At 35.8% G+C, this 27971-nt stretch overlaps 1 protein-coding gene across 5 annotated transcripts in view; it reads left to right on the top strand.

Moving 5' to 3' along the window:
* The window catches only part of SF3B1 (splicing factor 3b subunit 1), a 60119-nt gene extending 32454 nt beyond the window's left edge, over positions 1-27665 (top strand). Inside the window, exons 4-26 of one of the 5 annotated variants that reach the window (XM_007094717.3) lie at positions 1559-1663; positions 2041-2155; positions 3995-4074; positions 5430-5600; positions 9432-9669; positions 11146-11358; positions 11599-11720; positions 13366-13563; positions 13663-13764; positions 14313-14492; positions 15471-15557; positions 15680-15950; positions 16477-16622; positions 16734-16880; positions 17019-17144; positions 17860-18081; positions 18575-18757; positions 18850-18961; positions 20448-20568; positions 20890-21021; positions 22142-22414; positions 24798-25014; positions 25304-27665. In XM_007094717.3, coding sequence (XP_007094779.1) covers positions 1559-1663; positions 2041-2155; positions 3995-4074; positions 5430-5600; positions 9432-9669; positions 11146-11358; positions 11599-11720; positions 13366-13563; positions 13663-13764; positions 14313-14492; positions 15471-15557; positions 15680-15950; positions 16477-16622; positions 16734-16880; positions 17019-17144; positions 17860-18081; positions 18575-18757; positions 18850-18961; positions 20448-20568; positions 20890-21021; positions 22142-22414; positions 24798-25014; positions 25304-25462 — 3720 coding nt within the window. In that variant the 3' untranslated portion in view covers positions 25463-27665. Of the gene's footprint in view, positions 1-1558; positions 1664-2040; positions 2156-2211; positions 4075-5429; positions 5601-9431; positions 9670-11145; positions 11359-11598; positions 11721-13365; positions 13564-13662; positions 13765-14312; positions 14493-15470; positions 15558-15679; positions 15951-16476; positions 16623-16733; positions 16881-17018; positions 17145-17859; positions 18082-18574; positions 18758-18849; positions 18962-19982; positions 20053-20447; positions 20569-20889; positions 21022-22141; positions 22415-24797; positions 25015-25303 lie in introns of those variants that run through there. The other 4 variants (XM_015543184.2, XM_007094718.3, XM_015543185.2 and 1 more) reach the window with 4 other exon arrangements.
* The last annotated feature ends 306 nt before the right edge of the window (positions 27666-27971 follow it).

Genomic DNA, 27971 nt, shown 5'->3' with positions numbered 1-27971 from the left:
TCTTTCTTTTGAAGGATAAAACTATTAGGTGTCCTTCCTCTGTAAGATCCAGAAACTTCTAGAAGTGATCAGTTCTCAATCTTTATGTTAAAACTAGTTTATCTAGTAAAGGACCTGCAAATCATTAACCATTGTAAAATAAATCCCTATTGTGACCTATTGAGCTCTAGAGTAGCCAGTGTGAGTCAACTTTCTTGTAGATAGCCATCTGTCCTTGCCACTTTTGACTTCAGACTTATGCTTGATGCTGTGTGTTTTTTCCCTTTGGTGTCTTAATATGAATGGAATGATGCTAATGGACTTTCTCATTTACTCTGGAGGATGACTACCCACTTCTCATTTTGAAATATGACCTTCAAAATGTTTTTATATATTCCACAGAGCTTATTTTGTCAGGCCATGCCAAACATCCATATTTGGTGAAATAGTCATTTTTGTGTGATTCAGTAGCAAACATTTTATGTTATAGATTATCAAACTTGTTTTTATGAAATTCAAGCCACATTTTTAGTTGGCACTTTTTTCTTTTAAGAAAAATTTAATAAAAGTTCCAAAGGTACAATTTCCAGAGACTAGTCAGGCTTCTGTTAGCATTATTAGACCTTCATGATAAAACACAGTGATGGCTATATGTTCCCAGAAGCTGAGGAAATTGTGATTTCATTTTTGACTAAAATAAATGAGGTGTTAAGATCTTGGGAGTTAATGCACTGTTGCACTTCTTACAGTAGTAAAGTAAGAATATCACTTTGGTCTGTTTAAACATACTACTAAGGAAACAAATACATTTAAAATTAATTACATTTTATTTGTGTTAAATCATGTTTTAAAAAAAATGAGTGGAAAAAAACAAGGAGGGGCTCCTAGCTGGCTCAAGTAGAACATGCAGCTCTTGATCTTGGGGTGGTAAGTTTGAGCCCCACGTTGGGTGTAGCGATTACTTAAAAGTAAAATCATTAAAAAAAAATCAAGGAAACTGGAGAGTTTTAAATAAGCTGTTTGCAGTTTCCAAATTTGAAAAACAAATTTCATTATGCTTTCTGTGAGAAAATAAAATGCTCAGGTTTTTCAATTCCATACCTGCTTTATTTCAGTTAACTTCCACAGAAAGCATTCCTGGTTTAATATTTTTAAAAGAGTAAAAAATTTCTTTAAAATAGGTTTAAGAGTTGAAAGAAGACCTAAGTATTTACAAGTTTTATGAACAAAGGTTTAGACATCACTTTATCAGTAAGTTGGGTTGTTTTGTTTTTTTCGTTTGTTTTTTAACATTGAGAGAAAGTGACTGCTCACACTCGCAAGGAGAGGGGGAGGGGCAGAGAGAGAGGGAGAATCCCGAGCAGGCTCCTCACCTTCAGTGCATAGCCAGATGTAGGGCTTGAAGCCATTAACCATGAGACCGTGACCCAAGCCGAAACCAAGATTCAGACACTCAACTGATTGAGCCACCCAGGTGCCCCTGTCAGTAAGTGTTTTGATGCCATGTTGAATTTGCATGTTCTTTCTCATTTTTAAGTTCTGACATTTTTGTGGTTTTCCGGGGGGCATTTCATTGCAGGATGACGATGACTACTCATCATCTACAAGTTTGCTTGGTCAGAAGAAGCCAGGATATCATGCCCCTGTGGCATTGCTTAATGATATACCACAATCAACAGAACAGGTGATTCTTTTCTTTTTCTTCTTCCTCTATTTAAAATTAAAATCAGAGTTTATTCATAAGGAAAACAATGTCTCAATTCCCATGGAAGCCCACGTATTTTAGAAACAAGTTATTAGAATGTCTTGATTAGAAATAGTACCTAGCTTGTTTTATGAAGGTAATCATTTCATGGAAGAACTATGCAGATGTGGACATGTTTATTGTCTCATTTCCATATGTCATTTTTCACGTTAACATCCGTAAAATATATTTCTTTTATTAGTAGGCATTTATTTAACATTTTTACATGTTTTATATATAACATTCTGGGTTTTGTTTAGGATACTCTTTTTGGTATTTAATAAAGTGGGTATTAAATGAGACATACCTCTTTTCAGTATGATCCATTTGCTGAGCACCGACCTCCAAAGATTGCTGACCGGGAAGATGAATACAAAAAGCACAGGCGGACCATGATAATATCCCCAGAGCGTCTTGATCCTTTTGCAGATGGTAATTCTTTCCCACTTTTCTATAAGTTTTCAGGAATTTATTTGTCTTAAGTTGTCTTTAGCCCTTTGATTTTTTTTGGCATGCTTATGAATTTGCTTTTCTTTTTTAAAATCCCCCTTATTATAGATTTGTATAGATTTGGTTGAAGTCACAGATGCCATTTTCTTCATCTTTATAATGCAAGTTTTCTTTCCAGGTAGAAGGACAAGAAAATAATGAGCCAATGCCATAGAAACGCAAAGGGTTAAAGGTTTTTCTTTTACTTTTGTTTTGGGTACGCTTTCTATACTTTGAACAAATGTGTTTTTCTGCTCAAAATACTTTCAAACTATTGAAAGTTTTCATTCCAAATCCTAGACTTTTAGGCTTGTTACTTTTGAGAAACTGTTTCTCACATTAGAGCTCCCCCCTGTATTGCTCTAAATGTAGTTTAGTAAATGCACCTACTTTGCTCTAAGCATACTTAAAGTTAAAAGAAAAGTATATATACAAAACGACTTTGGTATTTTTAATAGTTGGAGTCTGTTTTGCTAATTTTAGTGTGCAGGTCAGCACAAGGGGCATAGTGAGCCTGATGGAAGCTTTCCTCAGGTGAGTGAGTTTCAAAAGCAGAATTAGGTGCCTGTTTCTTAGAATTAGATTCTGCTGCAGGTTTACAAATTAGACTTTCAGCCTGCATGAATTAGTAGGGATATTCTTTTTTTACTTGCATAATTGTAATTGATTTAAACATGTATGTCAGAATTCACAGGCCCATACTAACTGTCCTTAATTTCTTTCCTACAGCAGTACTGCTATATGCCAGTCCTGTCTGCATTCTTAAGGGTGCAGTTCAACACATCCTCTCTAGATTATGGTGAAAAAGTATTCCAAAGGAAGTCTTATCAGAGCTAGTGTCAGAAAGAATGACACTATCAATTGGGCATGATCTTCAGCATAGGAAATGTCTTAGAATTTTATTATTTTTTCCTAAATTGTGATGCTATACTACTTGTATAGCAAATTACCACATTTCTAAAACTCAGTGTGCCTCTGAATCTTACTATGTACTGTTTGGGCTTCTTTAAGATATTTTGAAGTTTGAAAAGCAAATACTGAAACTTTAACCAAGAGACTAACACATCTCTTTGTACACCACTTTTCTTCTGTGTGCAACATAACTGGTAGAAGTAATATATTTCAAGTAATATGTTTCCAGTTGTAATTTATACTTTCTAAGAAAATAAAAATGTTTTGGAGTCAACAAAACTTAAAAAGAATGAAGCCCTTTTTAGTAACATGGGATCAGAATCAGATTATAGGTGTATTTTTAAAAGTCTAAACTATTTTCTAAACTATAACTTTTAGAACATTGTATGGAGAACTTACCTAGTTATAGTTATTTGTAGTCAGGATTTTAACAGCTTGCAACAGGTAATGTTTTGAATATAAATATCTTTCCAAAGTGTTACTAATGGTAAAGAGATAATTTTCTAGGCTTCTATTCTGCTGCTTGAAGTCAGAACTGCTGATGGAGACAAAGGCACGAAAGTGTACGTATTCCGGATTAGCAACCCAGGAACCCATCACTACTGAAGACTCTAAACTGTGCTGTCATTTTGTTTTTATATGCATTAAAATATTTGTTTTAAACTGCTGTAGATATGTTTGTGTTCAAACAGGTTAAATTGATCAGCAAACTCAATAAAAAGTAAGATGTATAATTATTAAAGTTTTCCATCAAAAAATAAATTAAATGATTATGGAATAACATAATATTAGAGCAGGGAAGATAAATCAGTTGAACCTAATTATCTTTTATTTATTGTACTCTTGTCCTGTTGCTGTTCTTTTCTGCAGGAGGGAAGACCCCTGATCCTAAAATGAATGCTAGGACTTACATGGATGTAATGCGAGAACAGCATTTAACCAAAGAAGAGGTATGTGAACCGGATTTTTATTTTAGTGGTTGTGACATAATGTAAAGAAAGTTCAAATTGATACTTTTGTGTTTCTTTTTTATTTGCTACACGAGTAATATCTTAATAGTATTAATAAAAATTAAGTTGAGAAGGAAACCTTATCCAAAATTCTGCCTCCTCCCAAATTAAACTTTCATATTTCTATGTCCTTTTCTAGCCCTTGGCCTTTTGGCTGTATATATATATGTGTACACATGTATGTATATATACACATACACAGACCTGGTGGATATATTTGTAGGGAGGATTGGTGGTGTGTGTCCAAAATAGATGTGTAAAGGCAAAGTCAGATAGTTAAAGCATTCCTTGAAAAACCTTTTCAATTCATCCATAAGATTCCGTTTGGATATGGGTGGAGAAGTCTGAAGGGTTCCTAATGGCCTATGGTGATTGCTTCATTTGTTTTAATAGTGAACCTTTATAACTTAATTACAATTATATAATTTGTTATATGGATTAAGTGGGTTTAAACTTTACTTTAAAATCATAGGATAAATTAAATGGATTTATTATGATTACATTGTATATAATAATTTACATAGTTATAGTTTTTTTAATGCTAGAGAGCATGAGTGTGAGCAGAGGAGGGGCAGAGAGAGAATCCCAAGTAGGCTCCATGATACAAACACAAAGTCCAACACAGGGCTTGAACTCACAAACCACGAGATCATGACCTGAGCCGAAATCAAGAGTCACACGCTTAACTGAACCACCCAGGCACCTCTATGTAGTGAAAATGTTTAAGTTTCTACTTTTTGCCACTTTTCTATCTTATTACATGATGTTAATTGCTATTCATCAGAGTTTTAAATAAAAAATAAGACTATTTTTCAATGAAAGCATTTTGGGGGCACTTGGGTAACTCAGTTAAGCATCCAACTCTTGGTTTCACCTCAGGTCATGATCTCACAGTTCATGAATTTGAGCCCTGTGTCAGGCTCTGCATCAGTGGTGCAGATCCTGCTTCAGATTCTCACTGCCCCTCTGCTGCTCTCTTGCTCGCTCTCCTTCAAATAAACATAAAAAATTTTTAAAGCATTTTGATTCTCCACCATTGAAGATTTTACTTCATTTAACTGTATTTAAAGTAAGATGCTCTGTGTTGTAAATTCTGTACTTATCTGTTGTGCAGAAGGGCATTGTATAAAGACTAGAAATACAGAAAATAAAAAGAAATAAAGAATGGGACTACCAGTAGCAGCATAGAACAGAGAATGAAGAAAATGACATTAAATGGAAATGACCGTGCTGATTATATGGGAATATGTTGAAAATATTTTAAAGATACTTAGTGCTTATTCAAATATTTTTAGAGAGAAATTAGGCAACAACTAGCAGAAAAAGCTAAAGCTGGAGAATTAAAAGTTGTCAATGGAGCAGCAGCGTCCCAGCCTCCCTCAAAACGAAAACGGCGTTGGGATCAAACAGCCGATCAGACTCCTGGTGCCACTCCTAAAAAACTATCAAGTTGGGATCAAGCAGAGGTAATTTATTTTTGTTTTTTATGATTGTTATTATTTTTAGTTTATCCCTCTCATGTACTGTATTAGTCTACTCTTGGTGACCTAACAAGGTAACAGAATGGTGGCTTAAACAGCAGTCGTTTGTTTTCTCACAGTTCTGGAGGCTTAAAGTCAACCTCAGGGTGCCAGCAGGGTTGATGTCTGGTGAGCGTTCTCTTTTTGGCTTGCAGATGGTTGCCTTCTTGCTGTGTCCTCACATGGCCTTTTCTCTGTGTGCACGTGGAGGGAGCAAGGGACCTCTGGTGTCTGTTCTAATGACATTGGTACTATCAGGTTAGGGCCCTAACCTTATGACCTTATTTAACCTAATTATCTCACTAAAGGCCCAATCTTTAAATACACATAGGTGGTTAGGGCTTCAACGTAAGTTTTGGGGGGAAGACACAGTAAAGTCCATAACCTGGAATAAAGGAATGTCCCTTTTGGAATATTAAAATAGATATTTCAGTACGTCACATTGTGGAGGTTAAGTATAATACAATGATCTTCCTTATTTTCTAGATGGATAATTTAAGCATCTGACCACAGGTGTCACATGGGCAGTGCTACTGCATTTCCTTGGTCAGTTTATTTTCCTAGAGAACCGTTTTGGGGGTTGTTTTTATTCTAAAGAATAAAAATAAACTTTTCTTGAGCGTTCATTTATTTTTGAAGGAGAGAGGCAGAGCATGAATAGGGGAGGGGCAGAGAGAGAGGGAGACACAGAATCGGAAACAGGCTCCAGGCTCTAGCTGTCGGCACAGAGCCTGACACAGGGCTCACACTCACGAGCCATGAGATCATGACCTGAGCTGAAGTCAGATATTCAACCAATTTTGAGCCACGTAGGCACCCCTCAAAAATTTTTTTAATGTTAATTAATTATTTTTGAGAGACAGCACAAGTGGGGGAGGGGCAGAGAGAGGCGGGGGACAGAGGATCCAAAGCAGGCTCTGTGCTGACAGCAGTGAGCCCATGTGGGGCTTGAACTCATGAACTGTGAAATTATGACCTGAGCCGAAGTTGGACATTCAACAGACTCAGCAACCCAAGCACCCCTGTTTTAAAATGTTTAAAACTTGTGATAAAACATTAATAATGTAAAATTTGTCATTTTAACCATGTTTAAATGTACAATTTAGTGGCATTAATTACACTCAATGTTGTACAGCTGTCACCGCTATTTTCAAAATTTTTTCATCACCTTGAGCAAACTATATTAAGCAGTAATTCTCTGTCTCTCTCACTCCCAGAGAACTTCTTTGTTATATCAATCTTCTAATGTCTTCTTAACAGCTTTTTATATGATGATATTAATTCCTATTTTTCCTTTTTAAAGTAGAAATAATTGAAAAACTTAAACATGTTCCCACTATGAAATCTACCAGTATGCCTGTTTTTGGTTTCATCTACTTTTTCTTTGTGTAATGAGGTGTTGATGCAAGTTGAACAACTTCTGCTTATGTACTATTTCCCATCTCTTCTTACTACTCAGAGACTTTTGTGTAACATCAGTTTTTTCTCTGGATTATTATCAGCAAACACATTTTACCTGTTTTCCTTTTAAAACCAGAAAACTACAGGAAACCATTCCTTGATCTTCACATCCCCTTCTAGCCATTTCTGACTTTTCACTGCAAAATGCTTTGAATGAGTTGTCTATACTTGCATTCTGCTTATCTGGTCTTTTGCTTGTACCACTCCACCAAAACATCTCTTGTCAAGGTCATTTGACCTCCTTTTGGTAAATTCATAGATCAAGTCTCAATCCTCATATCCTATACATATCATATCATTTCATTTATCACATATCAGTGACATTTGCTATCACTTGATTCCTTTTCTTAGATTCTGAACTTGAGTTTCTCTTGGTTCTTCTAATATTCTCCTAACTGACTCCTGTCTTGTTGGTGAGATCTTCCTCGGCTTCCTTTAATTTTGGGGGTGTTCTAGTGCTCAGTCCTTGGACCTCTTTTCCATCTAAAAGCACTCCTTCCTCTCATTCCTATCTTCCTGTACCATCTCCGTGAGACTACTCCCAGATTTACAAATCTATCCCATTCATGTCCTCTGTTCTTTGGACCTAACACTTTTATTTGGATGTTTAATAGGCATTTAATTTTTTTTTTTTTTTTTTAATTTCAGAGAGCATGAGTATGGGAGAGGGGCAGAAGGGGAGAGAGAAAGAATCTTAAGCATGCTTCATGCTCAGTGCAGAGCCTGACGTTAAGACTTGATTCCACAACCTTGGAATCGTGATCTTAGCTGAAATCGAGAGTTGGACACCTAAGCAACTGAGCCACCCAGGCACCCCAAAACTGTGGGAATTATAATGGATAATAGAATGAATTTATTTCCAGGGTGCCTGGGTGGCTCAGTCCGTTAAGTATCAAACTCTTGATTTCAGCTCAGGTCCCGATTTCTTGGTTAATGAGATTGAGCCCCATGTCTGGTTCTGCACTGACAGCACGGAGCCTGCTTGGGATTCTCTTTTTCCCTCTCCTAGCCTGCTTGTGCGTGTGCACATGCTTTCTCTCTCTCAAAATAAATGAATAAATACTTAAAAAATTGGGGCGCCTGGGTGGCTCAGTCGGTTAAGCGGCCGACTTCGGCTCAGGTCATGATCTCATGGTCTGTGAGTTTGAGCCCCGCGTCAGGCTCTGTGCTGACAGCTCAGAGCTGTTTCGGATTCTGTGTCTCCCTCTTTCTCTGACCCTCCCCCGTTCATGCTCTGTCTCTCTGTCTCCAAAATAAATAAACGTTAAAAAAAAAATTTTTTTTTTGAATTAAAAAAATTTATTTCTTCCCTGATTCAGCAGGAGGAGCAGTTGCCAAGATGAGATTTTGAACAATTCATGTGCTTCATTCACCTAATTGAAAATTTCTCAACCCTGAGTGATACATAAAATCTTTTTAAAAGAAAAAAAATGTTGAGTCTTAATTATGGTATTCATGTAAATTTGCAGGTGTAAAGCTGGATAGAATTCTTGTGTTGGATAGAGAGCATCCAGCTTTAAAATAAATACATAAAGGTATATTACAAAACCTATATGGAATACTTGAGTCTTAAATTTTGTGTGGCTTACACTGAACCACCTGATAGTTTGATACTGTATTGTCTCCACTGTGCAGGTTGTTTTGTTATCATGGGCTGTCTGATGCCCTGAATCACCCACCACTTGTCTCTGTTCAAACTATAGTGGAACCTTTGGTTACTTCACTCCACTTCTAATCTTTTTTCACTAATAATCTTGTCAACTTCAGTTAGAATTATACTACAAATGTGATTTTAAATCTCAAGGATTAAAATTATGTGGCAGTATCTACTTATGACCCAGGTGATCCAAAACATACTTATGTTAACTAAAAATACACACAAAATTGAACACAAACACGAAAATAGTGTTTCCTTAGTGTGAGAACTTCTAGATATATGTCTCTAAGCCTAGTTTGGGAAGTAGCGATGATATCATTAAAGCTGAAATTTTTAGATTGCAGATGGCAGACAGAGAAAGCTTGGTGGTTTTCTAAAAGCTACAGAGATATTAATGGCATATCCAAGGTTCATAATCCAAAATACATTTTTTTTAAGCTAGGGCTTTATTCAAAACTGTTCAAAATTAAAACTTTACATTGTCTTTAGACATATTTGCTATGAAGTAGGTATCTTTTAAGCAGGGTAGTTTACTCTCATTTATACAGAAGAAGACTAAAACGTTTATTTGTTTACTGTCTTTCTAATAGAAATTTTCTAGTTATTTTTATGTGAATGTGTAGGTGTGTGAAATAAAGGTATTGTTTTGCTTTGTTAAGACCCCCGGACATACCCCTTCCTTAAGATGGGATGAGACACCAGGTCGTGCAAAGGGAAGTGAGACTCCTGGAGCAACCCCAGGCTCAAAAATATGGGATCCTACACCTAGCCACACACCAGCGGGAGCTGCTACTCCTGGACGCGGCGATACGCCAGGCCATGCAACACCAGGCCACGGAGGTGCAACTTCCAGTGCTCGCAAAAACAGATGGGATGAGACCCCCAAAACAGAAAGAGGTACTTCTAGTGGAGTCTGGGTGTGTGTTTGGGTGAAGTATTGATTTGATGAGTGGTACGTTTATTAGAGGAAATCTGTTTACATTTCTAGTCCTGGCTAGACAGGTAAATAATCAGCTGCTTTGGGAACAGATAAAGGACTAAGCAGATCATATGCCTAATTCTTTTCCCTTCTTGAAAAGGTTTAATATTTATTTTAGGAAGAACATTAGGAGAAAGAAAAGATTGTAGACCATAACTTAGTTTTTTATTGTGATAAAATATACATAACATAAAATTTACCATTTTAACAGTTTTACGTGTACAATTCATTGGTGTTAAGTGCATTCATTTTTTTAAAAAACCAATTACTTTTTAATTTACATCCAAGTTAGCATATAGTGCAACAGTGATTTCAGGACTAGATTTCTTTTTTTTTAGGACTAGATTTCTTAATGCCACTTACCCATTTAACCCATCACCCCTCCAGCAACCCTCTGTTTGTTCTCTATATTATTTTCTCTTATGTTTTGTTCCCTTGTTTTTCTATTATTTTTGCTTCCCTTCCCTTATGTTAATCTGTTTTGTATCTTAAATTCCTCATATGAGTGAAGTCATACAATACTTGTCTTTCTCTTATTTCGCTTAGCATAATACTCTCTAGTTCTATCCATGTAGTTGCTAATGGCAAGGTTTCCTTCTTTTTGATTACCAAGTAATACTTCATTGTGTGTGTGTGTGTGTGTGTGTGTGTGTGTGTGTACACACACACACACACACACACACACACACATATCACATCTTTATCCATTCATCCATCGATGGACACTTGGGCTCTTTCTGTACTTTGGCTATTGTCAATAGCGCTGCTATAAACATTGGGGTGCAATGACCCTTCGAAACAGCACTCCTGTATCCCTTGGATGAATACCTAGTAGTGCAATTGCTGGGTCATAGAGTAGTTCTATTTTTAGTTTTTTGAGGAACCTCCATACTGTTTTCCAGAGTGGCTACACCAGTTTGCATTTCCATGTGTCTTGTTAGTTCTTTATAAGATTAGCTGTGGCAGGTTAAGACTTCATAGTACATCTGCTATATTTTTATAAAGAATTTTTAGTGATAGGGGAGAGTGCTTAACATATAGTAGATGAAAGAAGCAGTATAGAATTGTATGTACAGAGTAATCTCAACTGTATGGAGAAATGAAAAGTGGCTCAAGATGCATAAAGTGGTTGTCTCTGGGTTGTGATAGTATGCATGGTTAAAAAAATACTTTTGTTTTCTTACTCCTCAGTGGTTACTATGCTTTTGTAATCATTGGGAAAGAAAAAATGGAAGAGAATAAAGACGAAATGAAAATTAAACCTCTAAGTGGGTCTGCATTTTAAGAATATCCTTTTTTTAAACTTGATCCGTTTCAATATTAGCTCTTTGAGAATACACTAATTTTTTGACAGTGGTTAAAATTTTATATTTATTTACTTTTTTTCTTTAAAGATACTCCTGGGCATGGAAGCGGATGGGCTGAGACTCCTCGAACAGATCGAGGTGGAGATTCAATTGGTGAAACACCAACTCCTGGAGCCAGTAAAAGAAAGTCACGTTGGGATGAAACACCAGCTAGTCAGATGGGTGGAAGCACTCCTGTTCTGACACCTGGAAAGACACCAATTGGCACACCAGCCATGAACATGGCTACCCCTACTCCAGGTAGAAACTTTCCCATTGGAAATACTTTTTACCAGAAATATTTTGAATGTTTTTCTCTGAGGTATTCTGTATGTTATTAATGTTTATTTTTAGCAAGAATGACCAGATATAAAAAGAAGTCTTGATTTGAGTTGATAATATAAAGCAATTATGAGGTTAACGGTCTTCTATCCCAAAGACCTATGTAACGATACAGACTTAAGGCTATAGATTGTTACAGAAATTTGCTTTTTTTGGTAGGTCACATAATGAGTATGACTCCCGAACAGCTTCAAGCTTGGAGGTGGGAAAGAGAAATTGATGAGAGAAACCGTCCACTTTCTGATGAAGAATTAGATGCCATGTTTCCAGAAGGATATAAGGTAATGTGGTATTTATAATGTGAATTTTCTTTAAGTGTTCTTTGAAAAAATTAATTTGTCAGGTTTACATTGGCTTTGCCCAAATTTACTACTGCTAATTCTTTTAGCTATTTCCAAAAAGTAATAGAGATGAAAAAACTGAATGATACGAAGCTTTTATTGCTTTTGGAAGGTGAGAAATTTCAAGGACTTCTAGGACCATACTTTGAGAACTTGCTGCCTTTGGGATATGGAATAGCTTGTTGCTTCAGTTCATCATAGTCTCAGGATTAAGCTCACATTAGATCATGGTTATTTTACTTTGTGTTTCACAAGATTTTGTGTATTTAAATTCATGGATTGCAAATGAACACAAAGAATATTGTTTTTACTGTATCAAGTTAAAGTTTATTTTGAGTTATAAAATGTACCTGGCATTGAGGGACCATTTGCTGGTCTAAAGGTAGTCTGTGGTCATATAGCTGGAACTAGATTCCGATGGCCTCTACAGAGCCTTATATTGCTGGTGCCCATTGCTTTTAAGAGTTTGTATATGTATGTTTTTCCCCCTTGTTAGTTTTGTATTAGAGTGTTTCAAGTGTGCATGAATTTCTGCTTTAAACTTCTTGTAGCCTCCACATAATGCTGTGGGTGTAGACATTTCTACAACTTACTGTTGACTTCCTGAATGTCTTCTCAGTTACAGTCATTGATTACCTTAATATCCATAGGAGATAAAAATCTTTCTTAGTGAATCTTAAGTAAATTTCTTGGTTTAATAAATGGTGTATTTTATAGGACCTTGGTAAATATTTTGGTTTTAGTTTTTTGTTTTTTTTTTATTTTAGAGAGAGAGCACGAGCAGGGGAGAGGGGCAGAGGGAGAGAGAGACTCTTAAGCAGGCTCTGCACTGAGTGGACCAACACGGGGCTCGATCCCATGACAGGATCATGACCTGAATTGAAATCAGGAGACGCTCAACTGACTGAGCTACTCAGGCACCCCAGATTTAGTTTTTATGCATTTTGTCAAGCAACTTAAATACTAAGATTCTTGCTTTTATGGTGCAGAGATTTGTATGAATCTAAATTTTAACTTTATTAAAATTAACCCTTTATATATTATGTGCACTTTGTGAACTTATTTCCATTTATGACATGTCGGCTCACCAACATGTTTATATAGATTAATGTTTGAGAGTGATCAGAATTTTATAAGCCTGCTTCATGTATCTCCTCATTTCCCCACATTACTAATACTCTTAATGTGCTTTTTAATCAGCAAATGAGAAATGTTTGTCATACAGATTTAAAAAAAAATTTTTAATGTTTATTCCTTTTGAGAGAAAGAGAGAACAAGAATGAGGCGGGGAGGGGTAAAGAGGGAGGGAGACACAGAATCTGAAGCAGGCTCCAGGCTCTGAGTTTGTCAGTACAGACCCTGATGCGGTGCTCAAACTCATGAACTGTGAGATCATGTGACCTGAACTGAAGTTGGATGCTTAACCGACTGAGCCACCCAGGTGTCCCTGTTATACAGATTTTAAATGATAGAACAAGCAGGAAGCTTCTTAGCTAATAAACTGTTAAGATATTTTAAATACAAATATTAATTGTGTTATTTTATAAAGTCAAGAAAATCCTAAACTGTCTTTTAACTGTATTAGGTACTTCCCCCTCCAGCTGGTTATGTTCCTATTCGAACTCCAGCTCGAAAGCTGACAGCAACTCCAACGCCTTTGGGTGGTATGACTGGTTTCCACATGCAAACTGAAGATAGAACAATGAAAAGTGTTAATGACCAACCATCTGGGAATCTGCCATTTTTAAAACCTGATGATATTCAGTACTTTGATAAACTTTTGGTAAGTGATAATAGCAGAACTGAAATACCATTTTTTATTTAGGACTTACAAATCACAGTATCTTAATCTAACTGCATTTTCTTTTTTTTTTACTGTTAGGTTGATGTTGATGAATCAACACTTAGTCCAGAAGAGCAAAAAGAGAGAAAAATAATGAAGCTTCTTTTAAAAATTAAGAATGGAACACCTCCAATGAGAAAGGTAAGTACTAGTTCATTACATCGTCATGTTCACTATAGTTTTATGTTTAGAAATTTATAATTAATCTCTTCATCTTTACCATGGGCATAGTGTAAGGGAAAGAAAGGTGTAGTATGAAGGATTTAATTTTTTTAGTCCAACAGCTTTATGCTAATACAGATGCTGAAAAATGAGATTCTCCTTTTTGTTCTCCGGGCCTTTTTATAAATTTTTTAAGTTTATTTATTTTGAGACATGCAGAGATCTGCAAGAGTGCTAGCCAGGGAGGGGCAGAGAGAAAGGGAGAGAGAGAATTTCAAGCAGGCTCCATCTTAGAAACTGTGAGATCATGACCTGAAGCAAAATCAAGAGTCAGATGTGACTGAGCCACTCAGACGCCCCTCTAACTTCAGAGTAATTTGATGGGAATGCACTTACGCTAATATGTGTAAGATGTCTGTGAAGTTTATACTAAAAATATTAAGGTAAAGAAAATCATGGAGTAATTAGTTCTTTCAGAATGCTTAATTATAAGGGAATATACCTTCTACTCTTTTTTTTCCCCCCAGGCTGCATTGCGTCAGATTACTGATAAAGCTCGTGAATTTGGAGCTGGTCCTTTGTTTAATCAGATTCTTCCTCTACTGATGTCTCCTACACTTGAGGATCAAGAACGTCATTTACTTGTGAAAGTTATTGATCGAATATTATACAAACTTGATGACTTAGTTCGACCATATGTGCACAAGGTGTGTTGTTCTAATTAAAGTAGTGTTTCTAATGGTTGGATAATTTTTAATATAAAAACAATTAATGGATTTCTTAAGTCACTTATTATTTGTGAAATTTAAAAAATTCTTAAGAGGTAATAGCTGATGCATGCATTCACAACAAAAAAGGGGAATTTCACCCCCCTGTAAGACACTCTACAGAGTTAACCAATATTATATTTACATGTCCTCTTAGACCTTTTTCTTTGCACAAGTATATAACACATATACAAATGTATGTGTGTATATATTGAAGGAACTTTTTGTCATCTTGACTAAAATGGTTTCATATTATTCATACTTTTTCATTTACTTTTATTGGTATTATGTTAGGATAAGAAAAGATACATGTCTGTAGCATGCCATTTGGTGTTAAGGACCCATCTTTTTGCTGGTGGTAATAATGGCTTAGAATTGTTAAATGAAGATTAGTGTAGTTTTTTTTTGTTTTTTTTTTTATGAATTTTTTTTAAATTTTTTAATGTTTGGTTTTGAGAGAGAGAGAGAGAGAGTAAGTGGGGGAGGGCAAAGAGAGAGGGAGACACAGAATATGAAGCAGGTTCCAGGCCCTGAGCTGTCAGCACAGAGCCCGATGTGGGGCTTGAACCCACAAGACATGAGATCATGACCTGAGCCAAAGTCGGATGCTTAACTGACTGAGCCACCCAGGCGCTCCAGAAGTTGTTATTTTTTTAAATATTGAATATTTTTACTCTGTGATGAACAGTTCTCCCCAGTTTTTATATGGGGTTTGAAATTGTGTAATTAAAATTTTTTATTGTCCCTTGTTACAAAGTCCGGTAATTATAAATTTCCTAGCAAAATATGTTTTGTATGCTTGTGTGTGTAAATTACATAAATGACCTATAATAAAATTTTTTCAATATGTATTTAATTTTGTTACACGAGTATGGCATTAGTAATTGGTGTGAAAGTGTAGCTCTTTTTCTTTTTCAGATCCTTGTGGTCATTGAACCATTGCTAATTGATGAAGATTACTATGCTAGAGTGGAAGGTCGAGAGATTATTTCTAATTTGGCAAAGGTATTTACATTATATTTCTAGAGAAGAAAGTTTTGTATCCATTGATGGGATTATTTGATTATAGAAGGAAAGCGTTGAGGGTTAATGTTATCAGCTGATGAGTGTCCTTCTTGACTTTTTAGGCTGCTGGTCTGGCTACTATGATCTCTACCATGAGACCTGATATAGATAACATGGATGAGTATGTTCGTAACACAACAGCTAGAGCTTTTGCTGTTGTAGCCTCTGCCCTGGGCATTCCTTCATTGTTGCCCTTCTTAAAAGCTGTGTGTAAAAGTAAGAAGTCCTGGCAAGCGAGACACACTGGTATTAAGATTGTACAGCAGATAGCTATTCTTATGGGCTGTGCCATCTTGCCACATCTCAGAAGTTTAGTTGAAATCATTGAGCATGGTAAGTTGTGATATAACTTCGTCTCTTTAAAAATTATTTTTACTTATTAAAAAAGTTTTTTTTTTAATGTTTATATTTGAGAGAGAGAGACTGAGTTTGAGCAGGGGAGGGGCAGAGAGATGGAGACAGAATCTGAAACAGGTTCCAGACTCTGAGCTGCCAGCATAGAGCCCGATGCAGGGCTTGAACTCAAGATGAGCAGTGAGGTCATAACCTGAGCCAAAGTCAGATGCTTAACCGACTGAACCACCCAGGCGCCCCATTACTTCATCTTTTATAAAATAGGTGTCCTGAAATTTGGGCTACTGATTTGGAGAGATAAATGGAAGGGTTCTACCTACAAAAACCCCACATAATTTGTGATGGGGTTTATTACGTTATCTGCTAATAGGCTTTGGTTCATATTGGCTTTTGTCTAATTTTGTCTAGTATGAACAGATTCTTCATTTTGACTAAATGATGAGCTTGTGAAAATTAGGTAATGTTGTCACTTAGTTACAACCTGTGTTTGTTTGGTTTTTTCTAGGTCTTGTGGATGAGCAACAGAAAGTTCGGACCATTAGTGCTTTGGCCATTGCTGCCTTGGCTGAAGCAGCAACTCCTTATGGTATCGAATCTTTTGATTCTGTGTTAAAGCCTCTATGGAAGGGTATCCGTCAACACAGAGGAAAGGTAGGTTTGGTTCACCAGATAGATTTTATTTTTCTTTTCATTTCCACTCATTGAAGTTAAGGCAATTAAATCTAACTTACTAAGTATACGTATTTTTTTATTTTAAAATAGGGTCTGGCTGCTTTCTTAAAGGCTATTGGCTATCTTATTCCTCTTATGGATGCAGAATATGCCAACTACTATACTAGAGAAGTGATGTTAATCCTTATTCGAGAATTTCAGTCACCTGATGAAGAAATGAAGAAAATTGTGCTGAAGGTAAGTATTCCAAATTGTTGTCACGGATTGGTTCACCTAAATTGGGTGTGTTTCGTGGTTCAGAGAATGTTAAAGCCCAAAACTATTTAACTATTGTTAAACCAAGACTGTATTTACTACTATTTTTTAACCTTTTAGGTGGTAAAGCAGTGTTGTGGAACAGATGGTGTAGAAGCAAACTACATTAAAACAGAGATTCTTCCTCCTTTTTTTAAACACTTCTGGCAACACAGAATGGCTTTGGATAGAAGAAATTACCGACAGGTAAACTTTCATTGTAAAAAATATTTTATCTTTTTTTTTTTTTTTTGAGAGTGAGCATGAGTTGTGGAGGGGCAGAGGAAAAGGAAGAGAGCATCTTAAGCAGGTTCCACACCCAGCTCAGAGCCCACCATGGGGTTTAAGGGGCTCTATCTCAGGAACGTGAGGTCATGACCTGAGCCAAAATCAAGAGTCAGACACTTAACTGAGCCGCTCAGGCCCCCCGTAAAACATATTTTCAAAGGGTGCCTGGCTGGCTCAGTTGGTAGAGCATATGACTCTTGATCTCAGGGTTGTGAGTTGAAGGTTCATATTGGTCATGGAACCTACTGAAGAAAATATTTTTAAATAATCTTTTCAACTAATTCCTTAGTTAATTTGAATGAATATTAAACATTGTTTTTGCCCTGGTCTCAAAATATGTGCTTGATTATAAAAGGAGATGTATTTAGTCAGCTAATTAACTTCCATTTTGATTTTGCATTCTAGGATAAATACTCAACTATGAATTAATGTCTTTGTCTAGTTAAAAGAAATACTTAATCTGGGCTAGGTGAAACATGAGTACAATCTTACCTTAAATCATTTTGACTTACTCTCACATTTATGTTTTTTGGGTTACCTTTCTCTTAAAAGTTTTTGAAACAGGAATTAACTGTTCTCAGCCTACTTGCTGGCTTGGATAATATCTAAAAGGTTTCTTTCCTCCTGTCTTTAGTTAGTTGATACTACTGTGGAATTGGCAAACAAAGTAGGTGCAGCAGAAATTATATCCAGGATTGTGGATGATCTGAAGGATGAAGCTGAACAGTACAGAAAAATGGTGATGGAGACAATTGAGAAAATTATGGGCAACTTGGGAGCAGCAGATATTGATCATAAACTTGAAGAACAGTTGATTGATGGTATTCTTTATGCTTTCCAAGAACAGACTACAGAGGTAATGATACAGATTATTACAACAAATTGCTGCTGACCTTCATATTTGTAAAACATTACTTTTCAACCAAATAATTATCACTGAAAAGTAATTGAATTTGAAATTTTAAAAATCCTCATGTTCTCATTTCAGTTGTCTATGATTTAAATTTTTTAGATTTGATTTTGTTAAATTAATCTTAGTATATTTAAAATTTGTTTTAATGTTTTATTTTTTTGAGAGAGAGAGAAAGTACAAGTAGAGAAGGGGCAGAGAGAGAGGGAGACACAGAATCTGAAGCAGGCTCCAGGCTCTGAGCTATCAGCACAGAGCCCAACACAGGGCCTGATCCCACGAACCATGAGATCACGACCTGAACCGAAGTCGGACGCTGAACCGACTGAGCCACCCAGGCACCTGTGAATATTAGTATATTTAAACTATTCGGGCACAAACTGAATTGTAGTCTCAGTGAATGTAGTTTTTAAATTTAACGTAGCTTTTCTTTTTTTAGGACTCTGTAATGTTGAATGGCTTTGGCACAGTGGTCAATGCTCTTGGCAAACGAGTCAAACCTTACTTGCCTCAGATCTGTGGTACAGTTTTGTGGCGTTTAAATAACAAATCAGCAAAAGTTAGGCAACAGGCAGCTGACTTGATTTCTCGAACTGCTGTTGTCATGAAGACTTGTCAAGAGGTAAACTTTTCTATCAGATTCTTATTTTCCCACCAAATAGTTCCATGTGAATAGTAACATTTTAACTTTTTTTTTTATTATTATTATTACAGGAAAAATTGATGGGGCACTTGGGTGTTGTTTTGTATGAGTATTTGGGTGAAGAGTACCCTGAAGTATTGGGCAGCATTCTTGGAGCATTGAAGGCCATTGTAAATGTAATAGGTATGGAATTTGCTGGTCATGAAAGAATTTTTTTATTTTGTTTTTTTAACTTTGTTTTTTTGAAAGTAAGATACAGAATCACATTTAGGAATTGAGTAATGATTTCTGATACATGGTTTTAAGCACTTCAAAATCATAGTTAAGTCAGGATGTCACGAAAGTTGTTTCCTAAAACTCATTTATATTGTACTTTAAACAGAGAAAAGAGGGCAAGTTTAGGACCTGTAAAGAGAGGTGAGAATAGTTACCAACTCAAAAAACTTTGAAGTCATGGAATAGAGAATCCTAATAAAAACAATGTCTCACCTGAAACGTATTTGAAGGGTGTGAGGAAACAATGCTGAAGTTTTAGTTTTAGGAGACGAAATATTGTATATTTCTTTACCCTTGAATTAGTAAATGATTATGGCAGGTTTTTCTGTTTGCTGTCATGTTTCAGGAACATAACCAGAGAGAAAAGTGGATTTATCAAGTTGTTGTCTCATTTTTATTTATATCCAATTCTTTATCCATTCAGTTTTCTAACCCAAAGCAAAACACAAGTACATTACAAATGCCCCCTTGGGTATGGAGAGCAAAGCTTTCATTATTTAAGAAAATTATGATATAGCAAACAAATGGTCTCTTCTCTTTAATCTTTACTGTAGTTGAACATGACTTCTGCAAAAGTAACTTCTGTATGGTTAAGAAGAGCCAAAATAACCTAGCAGGAGGTCAGAATAGCTGACTGATAGCCACTGTTTTTCTCATTTTAGTAAGGGGTTTTTATGCAGTATAGGAGATCTTTGAACCATTGCATTGACATGTAATCCCCAATTTAGCCCTGTCTTCTATACTTGAAGATAGCTACTTGCCAAAAATCAGTTACTTGGCCACTTAAGGGGCTCTGGTTTGCAGGGAGTTGTAAACCATATTGTTGGTCAGGGAAACATGGGAAAAGCAATGGAGAGAGAATCAGAACAAGCAGTTCTAGTTAGAGCAAGAGCCCCTGCCAGCTGCCTCCTTTTTTCTCTCTTCATAGGTGTAAATACCATCCAAGTATGCCCTGCATTGCAGGGAGACTGGAGATCTGTTTGTTTTGCAGTTAAAGGGTAAGGGGGCCCTTTCTGGAAAATTTTGCTTTAATTTACATGTCTGCCTCTGGCTTATATTGTTGTGTATGGCCGGAACATAAACTGTCCCCATATTTAAATATGAGTGTACAAATACATTTCAGAACCAAATAAAACTCTTCTGTTGTTGAGTATCCATCATTTTTTAAATCACTTCACTAATTTCTTTTCATTTCTATGCATAATCAGAAGTTGTTAATAAAAAGTTAAAAACAATTCTGAGTCTGGTCAGAATATGGGGCTTTTTCTTTCCATAGGCAGCTGTAAGTTTATATTTATGCCTAGTCATCTATATTATATTGCTAAGTAAAAGGTAAAATGAACAAGTTATAGTTCAAATGTTTATTGATAGTGTGTTGACTTTTATTAAATAGGTATGCATAAGATGACCCCACCAATTAAAGATCTCCTGCCTAGACTCACCCCCATCTTAAAGAACAGGCATGAAAAAGTACAAGAGAATTGTATTGATCTTGTTGGACGTATTGCTGACAGGTAAGCAGATTGCCTAAACATTTTTATGAACAGTATCAGTTTTTACGTTTAGCTACTTTTTTATTCACTTTGCAAATATGCTTAATGTTGCTAATACAAACATATATGGTAAGACTATCCAGTGAAATGTTCTGTGAAATTTCAACTTGAGATGGTGATTAGAGGTGGCAATATAATTTTTAAGATTAAACCATCCTTTCTGAAGAGTTATATTTTTATTTACTGCTTAAACTGAGTAGATAGTCATGTTTTGAGAACTGAATTTGCAAGTTTACCTTCTAAAATTTATTATCAAAATTAACTTTTTTCTTTTTAAATTAGGGGAGCTGAGTATGTGTCTGCGAGAGAATGGATGAGGATTTGTTTTGAGCTTCTGGAGCTCTTAAAAGCTCACAAAAAAGCTATTCGTAGAGCCACAGTCAACACATTTGGTTACATTGCAAAGGCCATTGGGTGAGTATTACTTACTTTTATGTATGTATTTTTAATTTTGTAATAAACCCACTGTGTTGAAAAATGCTTTTATTTCTGTAGTAATCTCTAAAAGTGTGGTGTGAATAATGCAGGTGAGAAAGCATATCGTTTAACACTGACCTCCAGTTTTTGAGGTGTTTTCTTAAATTTTAAATTGAACTAAAATGTATGGAGAGTTTTAAAATTTATTTTAATCACACCTCAGGTATTTTCAGAAAGGAAAACAGTACCATCTTTAGAATAATTTCAGGTTTTAGCTGGTCTCTTTCAGGTATTGTTTAAAATACTAAGGGCTGTTCTTAATAAAACAATGAGCATAATTCAGGTCTCATGTTAATACTTTGTGTTTTTAAAATAGTTTTCTAAAGCAAATCCACAGACAACTGAAATTATAACTAGTAGATAATTTGTGGTTATTTGCTCGTCTCATCAGAACCAAACTAGAAGAAGTAGTCATTGTACAAAATGAGATACCACACATACATGTGGTTTAATAACAAAATATTTTTAAGCAATAAAACAGAATAAAACCCGGATTAATTAGAGTCTCCTTACCCCCCCCCCTGTCTTTTGGTAGCGGTAGTAGAATAATTTATTTCAGCGGTGGTATAGTTAAGACTTTTGCAGTGAATAGCTTTTGTGCTTTTTTAGCTTCAGTGTTTGTTTGTGGTGAAATAAATGCTTAGTGAATAGATGTTACAAAGGTGTGTGGGCGGAAAGGCAAGAAAAGGAAGGTAGATTGTGTATTGAGCCATGAGAGACCACAGTTTGGATACTACTGCCTAGCTCTGGTGGCCATGTTTTGACCAGTCTAGAATTGTTCAGTCTAAAACTTTATATTTTAGGAAGTTCACTAAAGACTAAAAATTACATTTGAAAATTACTAACCATTTGAATTTTTTTCTTCAACACATATTTTAATTTGATGAAGTTTTTAAGTAGAAATAAGTACCAGTGCTAAGTGACATTATTGTATTTAATCATAAAATTACAAAGTTGCCAATAATTATTTACCATAAAGTTTTATTCCTTTACATTTTTTTCTTTCCAAAATTTGACTTACAATCTGACAGATTGCTGACACATTTATTTTTTTCAGTCCTCATGATGTATTGGCTACACTCTTAAACAACCTCAAAGTTCAGGAAAGGCAGAACAGAGTTTGTACCACTGTAGCAATAGCTATTGTTGCCGAAACGTGTTCACCCTTCACAGTACTACCTGCCTTAATGAATGAATACAGAGTTCCTGAGCTGAATGTCCAAAATGGAGTCTTAAAATCACTTTCCTTCTTGTTTGAATATATTGGTGAAATGGGAAAGGACTACATTTATGCTGTAACACCATTACTTGAAGATGCTTTAATGGATAGGTAAGTGACCTGAATTAAATGCAAGAAAGAAATAGTTATAATTCTTCCTTTATTTTAGAACTTATTGAAATAATTATTATGTGACCTATTTGTTAGTGATGCAGTTAAAGAAGGGGGAATATGAGACTGAATTTTTATGGAAGTGAACATGACCATTCTCTCCAAATAACATGTATGCTATAGTGGATCCCCAAATTTTCTCTTTTAGGTGCTCCCTCCCCTTTTAAGCCCCCCTTTCATATCTTTAGACTAAATACAGTTTGAAAAGCAGTAATTGGTAAACTTTTGTTTTAAAAATTAATTGAAGTCATGGGGTGCGGGGGCAGTTCAGTTGGTTGAGCATCCAACTCTTGATTTCAGCTCAAGTCATGATCCCAGGATCATGTGATGATCAAACTGCAAATCCACGCTTAGCGTGGTGCCTGCTTGGGATTCTCTCTCCCCTTGCTCCTCTTCCCCAGGTGTGTGCTCTCTCTCTAAAATAAAGGACAAGGAAAGAAATTAATTAAAGTCAAATATAGTTGGAGGAAATGATGAGCATGAGCTTATTGGTGTGGCAAAGAGACCTGATCTATTTAGCTTTTTATTAGTGCATGCGAAGCAAAGATTATTATTAGGCTTTGTAACTACTGAACCATAGTTATATTATTCCCATTTTAGGCCCCCAGTTATTCAGACATTGACCACTGATACAGGACTGCTTGAGTTATTTGATAGATTCCTGATACCTTTAACTATCTGGACTGACATACAGCTTTAAACACAAAAGTAATTCATGTAAAGAAAGGTTCAGGGTCCAGGTAGTAAGGGAAGGAGTGATTGGGTAGCTCAGTCACTTGAACATCTGATTCTTGTTCTTTGGCTCAGTCCATGATCTCCCGGTTCATGAGTTCAAGCCCCATGTCGGGCTCTGTACTGACAGCTCAGAGCGTGCTTGGGATTCTCTCTCTACTTCCCCCTCCCCTTTCTCTCTCTTTCTCAAAATAAACAAAAAAGTCCCAGGTTGTAAGGGAAATGACTGTTTTAGCTCTTTATTTTTCAAGAAAGATAAGGTATCCAAATTAGAAACAATTCAATTAGTTTTGTGTACACATTAAAGTTACTTATTCATGACGTTCCAAAAGGGAAGCTTAACAGGATCAACAAGTTACCAGCGAGGTATAAATGCATGCAAGACATAGAGACAGACTAAGAATCAGGTTCTGTAAAAGTCTAGCCACCTGGGGCCCAGTAAATCAGAAGCATATTGTTCCATATTCCTCAGTGAGGTGTGCCTGACCATCAGAGTGCAGCCATCAAAGTATGTGACCTGCAGTTAAAATTTATATTCTATGTACTATTTTTTTCTTAAATTTTTTAAATGTTTATTTACTTTTGAGAGACAAAGCATGAGTGGGGGAGGGGCAAGGAGAGGCTGCCTGCTGAAGCAGGCTGCAGGCTCTGGAGCCCAACACGGGGCACGAACCCATGAACTGGGAGATCCTGACCTGATCCGAAGTTGGCCACTAAACTGACTGAGCCACCCACGTACCGCTCTGTGTACTATTAAGTTGAGGTGTAACTTGTCAAAAACTTCCAAATGAAAAGAAACAATACCTTTGGGAAATTGATTAATGAGGAATGCTGCTTTACTATAAAGTGTACTTGATTAAGTGTTGTTATAGTAAGTAAGAAATAAGGATGCTAGCAAGTTCAGTGTTTTTTCTTTTATCTTTAAGGTGTTGTTACCTTTGAGGGCAAAGTGTATGAACTTGTTGTTTATACTCATCACCAACTTATCTGATGTTTTTCCCAGCTGAGTCACTGTAGAATAAATAATTCCATGATTTGTCATAAATTCAGTTAACATGGGAGATGATAGAATTCTTACTCTGTTGGTTTGAAAAATTTTTGGTCCTCCCCAAATTGCATTTTTGAATGAAACTTAAAATTTACAAGGGAAGGGTTTTAATTTTAGTTTAGTTGTCTCTTATATAGCAGTGTTGAATCACTTTTCAAGTCTATTAAATTGATAAGAGTTTAAAATGAGATTACTGTTATTCATATCTAAGAATCATATATCCCCTCTTTAGTAACATACTAAAAGTGCACTGCACAGGGCTCTCTTGCTCATATTCCTTTCAAAGGTTAATTGGGAATTACTTATTTTTGAGCCACAGTAAAGTTTGCGTCATTAAGGTAAAAATTCTCAAGGGGAATCCTGAATCTGATACAGAATGTTGTATATTCTAAAGGCATTTTATATCAGGTACATAAAGTATGAGATGTTTGCATTTGTTCCCTGCACCGAATTTGTAATTTAGTTTCTAATTAGGACAGGTAAGTGTTTCCTGTAAAACTAAGACCATTTTAACGAGGGTTTTTCTTTTTCCACCTGCTACAGGGACCTTGTACACAGACAGACGGCTAGTGCAGTGGTGCAACACATGTCACTTGGGGTTTATGGATTTGGTTGTGAAGATTCACTGAATCACTTGTTGAACTATGTATGGCCCAATGTGTTTGAGACATCGCCCCATGTAATTCAAGCAGTTATGGGAGCCCTGGAGGGCCTGAGAGTTGCTATTGGACCATGTAGAATGTTACAGTATTGTTTACAGGTAAGGTTAAGATTTTTAAAGGGTTACTCCATGAAAAAAAAATAATTTAGTTGAATTAAGTCACTGTTCTTAATTATGAGTAGGCTAGTTTGTACCATATGGGAAAACAGTTGTGGGGGGAGAAGAGATTAGATTTTGTCTTAGCTTGTTGCAATTTTGTGCCTTTGTCAGGTTTTTTTCTCTTAAAGAGAAATGTTTGGAATCCCGTCTTTATGGTTTGTTGGTTAGTTGTGCTAAGGTTATATATGTTATTGAAAATTGAAATAATATAACCTTCTAATTACTCTAGGGTTTGTTTCACCCGGCCCGGAAAGTCAGAGACGTGTATTGGAAAATCTACAACTCCATCTACATTGGTTCACAGGATGCTCTCATAGCACATTACCCAAGAATCTACAATGATGATAAGAACACCTATATTCGTTATGAACTTGACTATATCTTATAACTTTATTGTTTATTTTGTGTTTAATGCACAGCTGTTTCACCTCTTAAACTTGCTTCGATTTGGTGATGTAAACTTTTAAACATTGCAGATCAGTGTAGAACTGGTCATAGAGGAAGAGCTAGAAATCCAGTAGCATGATTTTTAAATAACCCGTCTTTGTTTTTGATGTTAAACAGTAAATGCCAGTAGTGACCAAGAACACAGCGATTACACACACTATACTGGAGGGATTTCATTTTTAATTCATCTTTATGAAAATTTAGAATTCATTCCTTGTGTTTAAAGGGAATGTTTAATTGAGAAATAAACATTTGTGTACAAAATGCTAACTTGTGTGTGTTTTTTGAACATGACTTGTAAAATGCGGAACTTTGATAAAGTATTGGTTTGTGTAGAGTAAGTGGCTTAATTTTATTTTCTGTTACCTGGTTTATAGAAAGTAGTTAGCAGAATATAAACTATATAAAGTGATGGCATCTTTGTCCAATTCCATTGTTCTGTTGATAATGACATCAAGAAGAGTAGTAGCTTTGGGGGTGTTCACCTCAAACTAGCACAACTGTTCTATCACCATAGAGAATATAGCATCTTTGCTAACCTGTATTGAGTAATAATATTTTGCACTTACATAGCGCCTTTCATCTCTTGATTTCTCAAAATGCTTTATGAACATGTTTAGGAGAAATGATTTAAGTCATATCTAACTCTTGAGTCTGTGTTTAGAAAGTGGGTAAGGTATCTACTTTGAAACTGCTTTCTACTTAAGTATTGCTAATAGAATAAGACAATCTTTGGGCTCTTTCCCATGTCATAAGCCAGTACTCAACAATGTATTCAGTAAATACTTGTTGAACACTTACTGTATACCAGCCACTGTGCTTAGTGTAGGGGATGCAAAGGTGCTTTTGACCTGCCCCTTGCCCTTAAGAAATGCAGTATAATGGAAAAGGGGAGACACATCTAGTTGCGTATTACGTACTGTGTTATTACACAATTGCAGCAGCTAAAATGTCTAGGTTTGCTTAGATCTATAGATGTTAAGCATAAGTTGGAACACCATTTAATTTTAGAGGAACTAAGCATTAAGGTAGTGCTTACCATATTTTGGCAACTACTTTAAATATATTTTCAGCTTTTCCCAGAAATCCGACCAAAAATTTCTTCATTTTAGTACTTTGACTACCCATAGCAGTTTTGCCTCCTTATTTTAGTACTTTGGTGAACTCGAATGGGAAATGAGATTCTACAGCAGAGTAAGCATGGGATGGCTCTGCTACTGTAAGTAAAACTGTTACACTGTGACTAAGGAGTTTGTGCCTCCAACTGTTAACACTTAGTGCTTCCTGTGTTGGAGGCTTACATGACAGTTTGTAATTGGCTGACTTTTACAAAATGAATACTGAGCAGTAAAGGACTCTTCAGGCAGAAGTTGTAACTCCTTATTGTTCCTTGTGTAATATTGTGACATGTCAGGGTGTCCTAGAACACAATTTTCCAGATCATCTTTTTATTCTTTGAAGTTTTTGTAACAGTAGCCCCCATTATAACTTTACATCTTACTATTCCTTGTAGTTTATGTCAAATGACCTTCAGTAATTTCTAATCATGAAAATTGCAGAAAATGTTTTCGAAGCCAGAATTTGGTTTTAAACTGGTCTTGGAAAAATTTAGTTATATTTTCACCTCAAGAAGTTGGGTAACTTCAATTTTCTTGGGCCCTTCCTGTTTATGGAAAACATATCTGCTTTGTAATGGCAAAATGGAGCAAAAGAGACCGCTTTATATGACTTTTACTGATGCAAATCATTTGAAGGCAGGTGAGGGAAATACAGCTATGACCTTAAAGGATGGGACCAAATAGAGGCTCATAGGTGTTTGGATAATTTTATACGCTTCTTGAATAAGGAAAGCATTTTGTGATATACTCATGTGAAAGACGCTATGTGAAGTTTTAACTCGTTCAAAGACTTTCTCACTTTCTTTTGGTGTTTCTTAAAGCCAAACTTAAGCAGGAAGAAAATGTTCTTAAGGGATGACAGTGGGTGGGTTTTTCTGTGGGCTTTTGTTGGTTTTTCTGTGGGCCCTCTAATGGAATTGATCTCTTTGGCTGTTCAATTTTTTCATATTGTATTTTTAAAATTTGTTGTACGGTGCCCTGTGAGCATCAAGTACCACCAGATGAATAAAACTTATTATATCTAAAGTCTTAGACCAGTTTTTAATCTTAGTTGACTATCGTTGCACTACAGTGTTGTGGTTGTGCCATTTAAATAATATTGCTCTTTGGGTGGTTTTCCAGAAAAGGGAACTTCATAATGAAAAATCAAGAACTTTTTCTTTAAATTAAGAAACTGAAAACAATAGTGCCGCCCTATCTATGGGTTTAATTGCTTGACTCTTTGGTTTCTAGTGCTTCTTAAATCCCTTAGGTTAAAGGAAATAGAAACTACAGCTATTACAATTTTTCAGTTTTGGCATACTGACATTTTCGGTCAGGTAACCTTTTCAT

Source organism: Panthera tigris, chromosome C1 (assembly GCF_018350195.1).
Source record: "Panthera tigris isolate Pti1 chromosome C1, P.tigris_Pti1_mat1.1, whole genome shotgun sequence".
In the NCBI taxonomy this organism is placed as follows: Eukaryota; Metazoa; Chordata; class Mammalia; order Carnivora; family Felidae; genus Panthera; species Panthera tigris.
This window is presented reverse-complemented; position numbering and strand designations above follow the sequence as displayed.